Below are 14,274 nucleotides of genomic sequence, written 5' to 3'. Positions count from 1 at the left end.
GCTACTCAGCCTCTTTTCTCCACTGAATTTTCCTACTGAGCTATCCTTATTCTATTACTCTTTATATCTTTAATTAATATCTGATTGAAGCTATTGTATCCTGACCCTCGCCGACGCCGTCCCCGCTTCGAATACCCTGGATCAGCCGGGTTGGACCCCAGCAGTTGGCAATTTGATCTCTGGTACCTCTGCCTTTTCTAAAACCACCTTTTCTTGAACACCTGGAAGTTCACAGTTCACGTAATGTTGAAGCCTGGCTAGGAGAATTTTTGGAGAAGGCAATGGCACCCCACTCCTGTACTCTTGCCTGGAAAATCCAATGGACGGAGGAGCCTGGTAGGCTACAGTCCATGGGGTTGTGAAGAGCCAGACACGACTGAGCAGCTTCACTTTCTTTCACTGTATAATCGTAAGGGATTTGATTTAGATCATGCCTGAATGGTCTAGTGGTTTTTCCTACTTTCTTCAATTTAAGTTTTCCTTATGTCTTGCTTTTTTGTTATTTTGCTTCAACTTAACTGCCTCCATTAAGCAGATGTTTTCTAGGGTATAATTTTAATTTCTTGGTTAAATTTTTAGCTATAATTCTTTAGATATTTTCTTAGTATTTGTTAAGAGATTATAATATCATTTTTAATCACAATGGACTTCGGATTAATGCTAATTTAATTCCAGTAAAATACAGAAACTTTGCTTCAGTACTAATTTTTGTTTTTCCTTCTCCGTTTTGCTACTGTTGTCATATATTAGGGTTCTGTATTTAAAGCTCTAATATTGTGTAATACTGTGTTATAATAATCACCTTAAGCAGTCTTTTTTAGAGAAGTATTTAGTAAGGTTATCTTGCATATAAGACTGTTTGGAAACTGGGAAGTCTTGCATTCTCACAATGAAATTCTCTTTACCCAAACCACAATAAAATGATCATACCTAGTAAATTAACATTAATACATTTCTATTATAGAATTTGACATACCATCAGATTTTGCCAAGTTGCCCAATAATATCTTTGTAACAGTTTGCCCAGAGAAGGCAGTGACAACCTACTCCAGTGTTCTTGCCTGGAGAATCCCAGGGACTGAGGAGTCTGGTGGGCTGCCGTCTCTGGGGTCGCACAGAGTCGGACTGAAGGGACTTTGCAGCAGCAGCCATTTCCCCAACCTATCTACCAATTTGATACACTGTATGCAGTAGTTACTATGTCTTTTTGTTCTCCTTTTACCCAGATTAATTTATCTGCCTTTATTAACATTGAAATGTTCAAAGGCAGTTGTTTTCTAGAATGTTCTTTAATTTGGTAGTCTGTTTCCTTTATAATTTTGTTCAACTTATGCATTTTTGGACAGAAATACTGTGTAAGAGAACTTAACATAAAAAATGGTACATTTTTTCCCAACATATTGCCAGTGTTTTCCTTAATTGATGATAGATGATGTGAGTAAGGTGTTGTCCACCAAGTTTATTTTCTCTTAACATTATTGTTAATTTATGGGGAGATACACCGAAACAGTGTAAATACCCTTTTTCCCTAAAAGCTTTGATCACATGGTTTTCTTGTTGTGGATGATGCTGGACTTGAATCAGTTATTACCATCATGGAAGCAAAAAGATAGATGATTAAAATTTCAATAACAATTTCTAGGAATTTCAGTTTTAGTGTTTCTTAGAGAGCTTTCTTTATCCAGTAGTGATGATTGTAAGATACTTGGTAGTTAACCTGCTTATGTCATGGGTTTATTTTTCATATTTTTTTTTAGGTTCATGTACTGGACAGACTGGGGAGAAGTACCAAAGATAGAACGTGCTGGAATGGATGGTTCTGATCGTTTCGTCATAATAAACACTGAAATTTACTGGCCAAATGGACTGACTTTGGATTATGAGGAACGGAAGCTTTATTGGGCAGATGCAAAACTTAATTTCATTCACCGATCAAATCTGGATGGAACAAATCGGTAAGATTGCCTTATATTTTTAAAGTCAGCCCCATGATAATCAAATTATAAAGCCTAATTTTATCAAGAAGTTGTTAACATATTTTTGGCTTAAGTGTCAAAGGGGAAGAAGAATAGATTTTTAGTTTGCTTTCTATAAAGGTAATGACATTTCTCGTCTGTCTTGGTGGCATTTAGAATTTATGGACTGTATTTTCTCCTCCTCTACTCTGAGCTAATTTAGTTCTTCAGTGGTTCTCAATCAGGGATAGTACTTCCACTCTCTTACAGAGTGTTTGGAAATGTGTGGGGAATTTTGGTTGACACAGAGACTGGGAGTACTGCTAGCATTTTAGTTCCCTGGCAGGCCAGGGATACTAAACATTCTGTAATGTGCTGGACTCCTAGTACGACAAAGAGCTCATCCTTCACAATTGCCCACAGAGCCCACCAGGTGCTATTTGTGGAAGCTTATTTGATAAACCTCTAAACCAGGACAGGGTTGGCCAATTTTTCCTGTGAAGAGCCAAGTCATTATACGCTTTGTGGGCCATATCTCTGTTGCACCTATTTACCTCTGCTGTTGTGGTGTGAAAGAAGCTATATAGAATACTTAAGGGAATGGGCATGGTTTTGTTCCATAAAACATTTTTGAGCCAGTGGACTCTGGTTTGCTGACCTGTAGATCAGGAGAAAACCTGCTGCATATTTGCTGTATCCTGGTATCCACAGAAGACAGAGACATAATATATAAACATGGAATTCCCACTCAGATCATGTTCAGATTGTTTTTATTTAGTTCAGTTTTTTATTCAAAAGTAGTTGATTTACAGGGTTGTTGTGTTAATATTTTTAAAGACACTTGATGTCCTTGTGTTTGGAAGATTATTTGGATTTCTAGTGGTCTCATTTTAAGACCCCAGCAGAAACAGAAAGCCTTAGATAATTGAAGGAATTTGTCAAAGTGAAAACATCTGTTGCCATATATAGTTGCACTATTTTTATTTTTTTCTTGTGATGAGAACCTTTAAGATTTACTGTTTTAGTAACTTTGAAATGTTACAAGGCTATGGTTTTTCCAGTGGTCATGTATGGATGTGAGAGTTGGACTATAAAGAAAGCTGAGTACCGAAGAATTGATGCTTTTGAACTGTGGTGTTGGAGAAGACTCTTGAGAGTCCTTTGGACTGCAAGGAGATCCAGCCAGTCCATCCTAAGGAGATCGGTCCTGGGTATTCATTGGAAGGACTGATGTTGAAGCTGAAACTCCAGTACTTTGGCCACCTGATGCGAAGAGCTAACTCATTGGAAAAGACTGATGCTGGGAAAGATTGAGGGCAGGAGGAGAAGGGGACGACAGAGGATGAGACGGTTGGATGACATCACTGACTCAATGGAAATGGGTTTGGATGGTCTCTGGGAGTTGGTGATGGACAGGGAGGCCTGGCGTGCTGTGGTTCATGGGGTCACAAAGAGTCAGACATGACTGAGCGACTGATCTGAACTGAACTTTGAAATATGTAAGATAGTATTATTAACTACAGTTGCAGTGCTGTGGATTACATTCTCAGGACTTAACTTTTTTTTTTTTTAAATACCTGGAAGTTTGTATCTTTTTGATGCCTGTTAGCCATTTCACTAGCCTCCATACCTTGCCTGTGGCAACCATCAATCTGTTCTATCTGTGGGCTTGGTTTTTAGTTCATTTGTTTGTTGTTTAGATTCAACATATAAGTGAGATCATACAGTATTCCTCTTTCTCTGTCTTATTTCGCTTAGCATGATGCCCTCAAAGTCTATTCATATTGTCAAAACTAGTAATATTTCATTCTTTTGTATAGCTGACTAATATTTTGTTGTACATATATAGCATATCTTCTTTATCCATCCCACCATCCCACCATCCCAACATCCCACTTGGGTTGTTTCCTTTTCATTTCCTTTTGTGAATTATGTTGAGTGAACATAGGGATGCATGTGTCTTTTCAAGTTAGGGTATGCAGTGGTTGTTAACTAGACTTGTTGCAATCATTATGCATTATATAGAAGTATCAAATTATTATGTTGTAAACCTGAAACTAATGTTGTATGTCAATTATACCTTAATTAAAAACAAAAGAAAATTGGAAAATTCAAAATTACATGGAGGATTAAACAAGATTCTCCTGAAAAACCTGTGGTTGAAGGAGGCTGTCAAAGGAAAATAAAAAATATCTGGAGACCAATGAAAATAGAAATACAACATACCAAAACTTACAGGGTTTCTAAGAGGTAAGTTCATAGTGATAAATGCTTACATTTGAAACAAGAAAAGTCTCAAATAAACAACCTAATGTTAAACCTCAAAGAGATAGATAAAGAAGGAGAAACTAAGCCCACAGCTGCCACAAAGAAGGGAATAACAAATCAGAGTGGAAATAAATGAAATAGAAATTAAAAATACAGTAGGAAAGATCAGTGAAAAAGCAAGAGTTGGTTTTTTTGAAGAGAAACTATACAAACCTTTAGTTCGACTTAATAAGAAAGAGAGGAGACTGAAATAAAATCAGAAAGAGGAGACATTACAACTGTAAATACAAAGGATCATAAGAGACTACTGTCAACAATATATACCATCAAATTGAACAGCTTAGAAGAAAGAGATCATGACTGAATCATGAAGAAATAGAAAATCTGTCAACAATATATGCCATCAAATTGAACAGCTTAGAAGAAAGGGATCATGACTGAATCATGAAGAAATAGAAAATTTGAACAAACCAATTATTTATAAGGAGATTAAATTAGTAGTTAAAAACCTCCCCAAAACAAAAGTAGAGGACCAGAAGACTTCACTGGCAAATTCTACCAGACATTTGAGAAAGAATTAGTACCAATCTTTCTTAAAGTCTCCTGAAAAATAGAAGAGGAGGGAATTCTCAAAAACTCATTTTATGTGGTTAGCATTATCTTGATACCAAAACCAAACAAGAAACCTACAAGAAAAGAAAATTACAGGCCAATATTCTTAATGAATATAGCTGCAGAAGTTCTCAACTCAGAACTAGCAAACTGAATTCAGCAGCACATTAAAAGGATCATACTCCACAATCAAGTGGATACAAGGATTGTTCAGTATATGCAAATTAATGTGATTCAGCACATTAACAAAATGAAGGATGAGAATCGTGTAATCATCTCAATAGGTGCAGAAAAAGCATATGATAAAATTCAACATCCATTCATGATTAATTCTCAAGAGTGGGTATAGAGGGAACATACCTCAACAGTGAAAGCTATGTATGACAAACAACTAATAATATATTCAAAAGTGGAAAACTGAAAGTTTTTCATCTAAGGTCAGAGCAAGATAAGGATGTTTACTCTTGCCATTTTTAATCAGCATGGTGCTAGAGGTTCTAACCAGAGTAGTTAGGCAAGGAAAAGAAGGAAAATGCATCTCAGTAAAAAGGAAGAAGTAAAACTATTTGCAGATGGTCTCGTGTTATACATAGGAAATCCTGGAAACGCCACCACAGAACTGTTTGAATCAATAAACAGATTCAGTTAGATTGCTGGATACAAAATCAATATACAAAAATCACCTGTATTTCTGTATGTTAATAACAAACTGTCAGAGAAATTAAGGAAACAATCTTATTTATTGTATCATACAAAAAAAATGCCTAATAAGTTTAACCAAAGAAGTAAAAGACCTATACACTGAGAACTATGATGCTGATGAAAGATATTGAAGAAGACACAAATAAATTGAAAGATATTTCATGCTCACAGATTAGAAAAATTAATTTGTTAAAACATCCATACTGTGGAAATCCATCTACAAATGTAGTGCAGTCCAGTGCACAAATCAGAGTTCCAGTGCACTTTTCACAGAAGTAGAACAAACAATTCTAAAATTTGTGTGGAATTGCAAAAAAACCGCAAATTGCCAAAGGAATCTTGAGAAAGAATAAAGCTGGAGGCATTACACTTTCTAACTTCAAACTATATTTGCAAACTGTATTACTCAAAGTGGTATGGTATTGGCGTAAAGACAGACACTAGATCAGTGGAATGGAATAGAGAGCCCAGAAACAAACCCATGCGTATTTGGTCAGTCAGTTTATGACGGAGGAGCCAAGAATGTTCAGTGGGGAAACTAATGTCTTCATTACAGTTTCTGTAGTATCTTCAGCAAATAGTGTGAGAAAACTGGATATCCACACCCGAAAGGATGAAACTAGATCCCTGTCTTATACCACACACAAAATCAACTAAAAATGAATTAAAGATGTCAGTATAAGACCTGAAACTATAAATTTTTTTTGAGAAGAAACAGGAGACAAGCTCCTTCACATTGGTGTTGGTTATGATTTTGTGAGCATGTGTTTGAAACCTCAAGCAAACAGTATGGTGCCTCCTCAAAAAATTAAAAATATTACTCCATATGATCTAGTAATCGCACTTCTGGAATTCTTATCCAGAGGAAATGAAAACAATCTTGAGGCGATATCTGCACTTCCACGTTCATAGTGGCATTATTCACAGTATCCAATACATGAAACAATCAAAATGTCTGTCAGTGGATGAATGGATAAAGAAGATGTGGTATATACACATTCAGTAGAATATTGTTCAGCCACGAGAAGGAAGGACATCCTGCTGTTTGTGGTTACATGCATGGACTCTGAGGCCCTAATGATCAGTGAAATGAGCCAGATAAAGGAAGACAAATATTGGGTGTGTCACATATATGTGAATCTTAAAAAAATGTCACAAACTCATAGAAACAAAAGAAAACTGGCTGTCAAGGAGTTGGAGGAAATAGATGTTCCCATTTAAAAAAAACCCGAAAAAGGAAACCCCAGTCAGTGTATGAGATACTGTAAATAGCTGGATGAGTATTCTTGCATATGTGTATCATCACTGTATACAGTTTATCATTCAGATTTGTTTGTTGATTATACCTGGTAAAGCCAGGGGGAAAAAAAAAGAATGAAAAACAGAATAATGTCCTTAGGTAGAAAACTCCCCAGAAAAATATGATTATAGAACAGATCAAGTGAAAGACGCTCAGTTCAGTCAGTTCAGTTTAGTCGCTCAGTTGTGTCCAACTCTGCGACACCATGGACTGCAGCATGCCAGGCTTCCCTGTCCATCACCAACTCCTGGAGCCTACTCAAATTCATGTCTGTCGAGTCTATGATGCAATCCAAACATTTCATCCTCTGTTGTCTCCTTCTCCTCCTGCCTTCAATCTTTACCAGCGTCAGGGTCTTTTCAAATGAGTCACTTCTTTTCATCAGGTGGCCTAAGTATTGGAGCTTCAGCTTCAGCGTCAGTCCTTCTAATGAATATTTCCTTTAGGATTGACTGGTTGGATCTCCTTGCTGTCCATGGGACTCTGAAGAGTCTTCTCCAACACCACAGTTCAAAAGCATCAACTCTTTGGTGCTCAGCTTTCTTTATAGGCCAACTCTCACATCCATACGTGACTGCTGGAAAAACCATAGCCTTGACTAGACGGACCTTCGTTGGCAAAGGAAGTCTCTGCTTTGAATATGCTATCTAGGTTGGTCATAACTTTGCTTTCAAGGAGCAAGCATCTTTTAATTTCATGGCTGCAGTCACCATGCAGTGATTTTGGAGCCCCCAAAAATAAAGTCTCTCACTGTTTCTGTTGTTTCCCCATCTTTTTGCCATGCAGTGATGGAACTGGGTGCCATGATCTTAGTTTTTAAATGTTGAGTTTTAAGCCAACTTTTTCACTCTCCTCTTTCACTTTCATCAAGAGGCTCTTCAGTTCTTTTTTGCTTTCTGCCATAAGGGTTGTGTCATCTGCATATCTGAGATTATTGATATTTCTCCCGGCAACCTTGATTCCAACTTGTGCTTCATCCAGCCCAGCATTTCTCATGATGTACTCTGCAAATAAGTTAATTAAGCAGGGTGAAAATATACAGCCTTGACGTACTCCTTTTCCTATTTCGAACCAATCTGTTGTTCCAAAGGCTCTCAGTCCTGTCCAACTCTTTGTGACCCCATGGACTAAACAATCCGTGGAATTCTCCAGGCCAGAATACTGGAGTAGGTAGCAGTTCCCTTCTCCAGGGAATCTTCCCAACCCAGGGATTGAACCCAGATCTCCCACATTGCTGGTGGATTCTTTACCAGCTGAGCCACCAGGGAAGCCAAAGAATACTGGAATGGATAGCCTATGCCTTCTCCAGCAGATCTTCCCAACCCAGGAATTGAACTGGGGTCTCCTGCATTGCAGGTGGATTCTTTACCAACCCAGAATAGATCAAACCTCCACTTTAAAATGCACTATCACTAATTGAGACACCAATATTACATATCAAAGACCAACATAAGTTAGAATGAGAAAGTTCAGAGATGAGATGCCAGAACTGAGGAAAGAAGTAAAAGAAAAAACTAATTTCAGAAAAGCCAACTAAACTGGAAGGGACACAAGAGTGACTAAACCGAAAAGATTTTAAATTGAAGTTGTAAAGGGGGAAAAATTGAGGACTAAAAGAAATGGAAAAAGATGAAAAGGATTTGAGAGAAAGTGACAAATATTAAAGATAGGCAAAGAAGGAAAAACACATAGATAAAAAACCCTGTTAGGAAGATAACCTAAGGAAAGTAAGAGAACAAATATGAGAAACTGTAATTCTGGGAAAGTTTCTTAAAAGGAGATTCGAGTCTACAGATTGATAAGAGAACATTATGTACTTGGTAATACAAGTTAAAGCAAACAGCACCAAGGTATATTCTAGTAAAGTTACTCTGTAGAAAAAGGAAAATATTCTCTGGGCCTTTAATAGTAAAATAAATAATTTTTCAAATGAAAAAGAAAATTAGATTCACATTAGGCTTTCTCACAGCAATACTCCTTGTCAGAATTAAGTGAAGTAGTATTTTTAAAAGATACTCAGGGAGAGTGTGAACCAATTATTTTTCCCCCCAGCAAAATTGACTTTCTTTATACAAAGCTATAGATGAACTGTTATGAACATGAAAGAAATCAAGAAATACTATTTCCCTGAGTCATTGTGAAAATGGACTAGTGGCTGAGCTTTAGACAATCACAGTGATGAGCAAGATAACAAAATAAGGCTTGGTAAAGAGCAGTAAACATATAATTAACTTGTATGAAAATTAAAGGATGATTAAAATTGAGAGTATGGTATGTAATGACTGTATGTTTAGATAATGTAAATAAAGTACCATTCTGAAAAATTGGAATGAAGGGACTTCCCTGGCCATCTAGTGGTTAAGGTGCCACGGCTTCTACTGCAGGGGACATGAGTTCGATTCTTGGTTGGGAAACTGAGATCCTGCATGCTTTGCAGCATAGCTAAAAAAGAAAAAATGGAGTAAAATAAAAAATCAGAGTATGAAGTACAGGTACTATATACATAGATTTTGTTTAACTCTTTATGGTAATTACATTGGTGTATTGGTATTAATATTTTTAATTTTGGATCAAATAAGTGAATAATTTTTGGATATATTAAATCAAATGCCAGTGAATATGTAGAACTCTCCGTGTGGAAGAAAAGATGTATAGATGTAGTATTGTGGAGTTTAAGAGAAATTGAGAATTCTGAGTTTTAGTTGAGAGTACTGGTGTGAGCTCATTAGTTATTGTAAGTTATAAAAATACATACAAATATGTATGTTTATTTCTTATGACCACTGATGAGGACTAGGGGGAAAAAAAAAACCCACCCAGACCGTATTCTTGGAAAACTGTTCCACCTTAAAAGAAATCAGGTGTGATTTGGGTAACCCTAAGTCTCTTACAGGAAATACCCAAGTTGAGCTGGGATGTTATGTCATAGTCGATAGCATGGAAGCTGTTACAGGCTATTAGCGTCATTTCGTAAAGCCCAGAGAAATAATTTGAAAAGTCTCTCTCTGGTCAGAGATTGATTGAAACCCACCAGGTTTGTTTAAATCCTTGAGTTCATACTGATTTTCTGTCTTTCTTTAATTTTAAGAAAAGGAAGTAGTTACTTTCAGAGGATGAAGGGAACCAACCAGTTCATTAGCTTGAATGTTGGTAATAAAGAGAAAGAATCCAGCAATTTATCCCCCCTTTTCTATAGGAATCTACCAGTAGCTAACAAATTAGTAGATACAAAAAAGCTATTCCAGCTAGTAAATGAGAAATAATTAGAATTATCAGCATTTTATTACTTCTAGTGAACTGTTCAGTCTAGGCATTGAACATCAGTGGCTGCTTCATCACAAGGAAAAGAACAGACCCTATTTGATGGAAGAAAAGAGCGTCACCCCCTTTTATCTTGCCAAAAGGATCAATTCATTAGGAGTCTGATCAGAGTTGTTATTTGCAGGAATTGTGTGGGAAAGCAGAGGACAGAGAAACATTGAATTGCGCCATGTGTATGCATCAGCAGATTCAGACACACAGGGCAAATGACAGGGGTTGTTTGAACAGATAAACTGCAAAGATGATAAGGGAACTTAGAGATTAAAACAGACATAGAAAAGAAATTTACTAAAGGGGAAAGGGCGAGAGGAGGGATTAAATTAGGAGTGTGGGATTAAAATATGCATACTACTATATATAAAATAGGTACCCAACAAGGACCTACTGTATAGCACAGGGAACTATATTCAATATTTTGTAATAACTTATATTGGGAAAGAATCTTGAAAAGAGTATATATACATATATGTTACATATATATATATATAACTGAAGCACTTTGCAGTACACCTGAAACTAGCAGAATATTGTAAATCAGTATTTCAGTTAAAAAGAGACTGAAAAGAGGGTGGGTGAAGGCATGAATAGGCACAGAGGATTTAAATTTAGGACAGTGAGAAAACTTGTAGTATAATGATAGGTATATGTGTATATCACCACCAAGACTGGTCTTTAAGGTAAACCGTGGACTTTGGATACTGTGACTTCGCACTTGATTTCAGGGCTTCCTGTAAAGCCAGAGTAGTTGAAACAATGAGGTACTAAATCTGAGCATAGATGTCAGTGGAACAGAATAGGGTTCAGAAGGTAGTTTACATGTATATGGTTAGTTGACTTTGTGACATAGGTATCTTGGATATCTTGGATAAATACACACTTTTAACTGGCCTTGACAGACACTGAAGAAAGATAATAAACTTTAAAAACTGGGAGGAATGTAAAAGCTCTTTCTGTGAAAAATTTTAAATTCCTGATGACTAGAGTCAGGTTTTCAAGTTATGGTTATTAAAGTTATGAAGGTTATTAAAGTTATGAAGGTTATTAACGCTTTGGTTTGTCAGTGTTCCTCCTATTCAACTGCAGTTAGAAATGTGAGGGATGGTTGGAGGCAAGTGTAGAGAACTGGCTAAGAGCCAGATCACACAAGGTCTAGTATTCTAAAATGAGGCATTTGAATTTTAGCCTGTAGGTGTTGAGTCATTGGAGGTTTTGAAGTTGCAGATTGACATGGATTTGTCTTTTAGAAATACCTTTGGTAAAAAAAAAAAAAAAGAAATACCTTTGGTAGTTGTGTAGAGAATGAAGACTAATGATTTCATTTCCTTAAGTCTTCCAGTTAGTCATCATCATTCTCCAGAAAAGTACAATCTCTTCACTGTAATTTACATGATCTCATTTATTTACCTTGTTTTAGACAATATTCTTACCACTTCTGCCCTTGTCTGCTGTGCCCCAATCCTGTCAAACCATTTGTGGCTCCCTGATGGTATTTATGATAGCTCCTAGGTTTCTGCTTTGAATGGCTTATTCAATGGAAATGCCATTCAGTGAGATAGAAGACTAAGGAAAGGAAGATAGATTCTTCTTCCTTCCTTCCTTTTCATTTTTTTTTAATGTAGAAAGAGAGTGAGATTGAATTCAAATTTGGACAAGTTTGCATTTGCATTTGAGTTGCTAATAGAAAACTATGATGATGAAGTCTGGGGAGCTTTGGATGAATGAGCCTGCTGCTCAGCAGAGTAGTCTCAGAGGGAGTCTTAGATTTATAGCCATTACCAAGTTAATGGTTGTTAAAGCCGTGGACTGTAAACTTAGGGGTATTTTGCATCAGTGCTAGAGGCTTAGGCAGAGATAACGACCACATACCAGATACGTTGAAGAATTTCTTCAAGACTGAGGGATGTCCCAGTCCGAGCTGCTCCTGATCAGCTATCCCCATTTGCCTGGTTTCCGGGAACACCCTCAGACCCAGGCAGATCAGCACGGTTGGTCATCTACTGAGCTTGTGAAGAATCTGCTTCCCACAGAAGCAAATTGAAGAAATTTACCCACATAAACAGTAGTAACCACAACTCTAGAGATGGAGGGCTGAAGGTGAGGCTGGTGAGAGGGAGGTGGGGTAGGGTGAAAGATGGGCCTCATCTGGATTCTGTTAGCACCTCTGGGAAATACTGCATATACCAGACACTAAAGGACATGCACCTTATGGCAACCAAATTTGACATGATTGAACATGTTAGGCAAAGATCAGAGGTGTAGTTAAAGCTGGCTGTGAATGAGTTCAGTGGTGCCAGAGAATAAGCAGGATCATGGTATCAGCAGAGTTCTTGGTGTTAGCAGAACACTGAAATACAGTGGGTAATGAACCATGTTCTCAGGAGAAATACCGTTAGGTTTCTGCTAGACTGTGGTCAAAAAATTTTTGTCAACTGATGATTATATAATTTTTAAAATATATGTTTATGTTTAAAGATGCTTTATTTAATATATAATGTTGGCAATATGGGTTTTTTAATTATAGCACATTCAGTGCAGTGTTATATAGCCTCTAAAATTAATATGAAACCAATATTTAATAATATTAAAATTTTTACAATACATTATGAAATGAAGACAGGTCATTATAATGCACTAAATGCTGGGCATTTACAGAAACTCACTTTTTGTAAAAAAAAAAAAAGTTACAGTCAGATGTTGTTTAAATAAGATGACAGCACGCATTGGAGTCTTTCAGAATGCATACATTAACCATTTTTTCCTCAGGGCATATTAATCATCATTAATGCAACAAGGTGCATGGGGCCCGCTGCATATAATCCCGTGAAGAAGCTCAGTCCTGATGGGTGGCGAATGCTCTTTATTTGTGTTTGGTGCAGGTGCCTCAGTTGTCTCTTGCTTTGGCTCAGCTGTTCTCTTTCATCCTGTTGGGGGCTGTGATTTAGAGCGAATGAATTTTTACCAAATTATTAATTCTAAATTCCATTGGTTAGTTGGTTTCCTGTTCTATCTTAGTTGGTTTCATGTTGTGCCTCAGCTCTTGATAACAGAAACCAGTGTTCCATGCCTTGACTTTTGGAAGTCGCTTGTATTTGTGTACATACATGTACACTTTGTACATGTGCACCTAATCAAGGAATGGGAAGATACACTTTGTATTTCTATTTCCAGTTTTTTTCTAGTGAACATACATGTACTCTTTATGTAATCAGGAGAAAATGATGATTTTGGAGAAAGTAATGCCAGATTTTGCCAGTGTGGTTTAGGTTCCTTTATGCTTCTCTTTTGCCTCTATTCCAGAAGATAAATTATTAACTTTCCTTCAATCTGTTTTGCCTATAATCTTCTTGAATATAGTTGAGTTTGGTCTTCCTTCACATGAGGCTCAGTTGAATATTTAAGACACTATTCAAGTGAATTTTCCACTGTTAAATTCGTTTATTTCTCTTACTGTTGAGCTGTAAGAATTTTATGTATTCTAGATATGAGTTCTTCATTGGATATATTACTTAGAAATAAAAGTTCAATCTATTAGCTTTTCTTGGTTGTTGTTATAAGTGTTTTTGAGGTACTAAGAAATCTTTGCTTAAACCAAAGTCACAAGGATTGATGCTTTTCTAAGAGTTTTATTGTTTTAATTCCTAACATTTAGATCTGTGATCCACTTTATGTATGATGTCTTACACTCTTTTATTCACTTCCGAATATTTGGTTATTTTTTATGGTGTTATGAACAAGTTATTTAATAAATTTCAATTTTGCCATTTTTCTCAGCACCATTTATTAAAGAAACTGCTTTTTCTTCATTGGCTGTTCTTGGTTCCCTTGCTAAATATTAGTTGGCTGTATCACTTTTTGTATTTTTCACTGCTAGTCTGTAGAAATTTATTTCTATATATTAATCTTGTATGCTGTAACCTTGTCGAATTAAGTACTTCTGAGGCTTTTTTTTCTTTTAAATTCTTCAGTGTTCTCTGCATACAGAATCATGTCATCTGCAAATAGTGACAGTTTTATTTCTTCCCTTCCCATCTGGTTGCCTTTAGTCTTATTTCATAATACTCACTAGACCCTCTGCTGAATAGAAGACATTCTTGCTTTGTTTCTGACCTTTGGGGG

At 36.5% G+C, this 14,274-nt stretch overlaps 1 protein-coding gene across 4 annotated transcripts in view; it reads left to right on the top strand.

Annotated features, from left to right (window-relative positions):
- Positions 1-14,274, top strand: part of LRP6 (low density lipoprotein receptor-related protein 6) — a 179,570-nt gene that overhangs the window by 79,459 nt on the left and 85,837 nt on the right. For all 4 annotated transcript variants that reach the window (XR_826921.1, XM_010858689.1, XM_010858688.1 and 1 more), the window contains one exon: positions 1,758-1,955. Coding sequence is in view for 3 of the 4 variants with exons in the window: in XM_010858689.1 (XP_010856991.1) it covers positions 1,758-1,955 (198 nt within the window). In the remaining variant the exon portion in view is untranslated. The remainder of the gene's footprint in view (positions 1-1,757; positions 1,956-14,274) is intronic.

The sequence above is a fragment of the Bison bison genome, unplaced genomic scaffold, assembly GCF_000754665.1.
Source record: "Bison bison bison isolate TAMUID 2011002044 unplaced genomic scaffold, Bison_UMD1.0 scf7180017864390, whole genome shotgun sequence".
Classification (NCBI taxonomy): Eukaryota; Metazoa; Chordata; class Mammalia; order Artiodactyla; family Bovidae; genus Bison; species Bison bison.
Note: the sequence above shows the minus strand (reverse complement) of the source record. Positions and strands in the feature narration are given on the sequence as shown.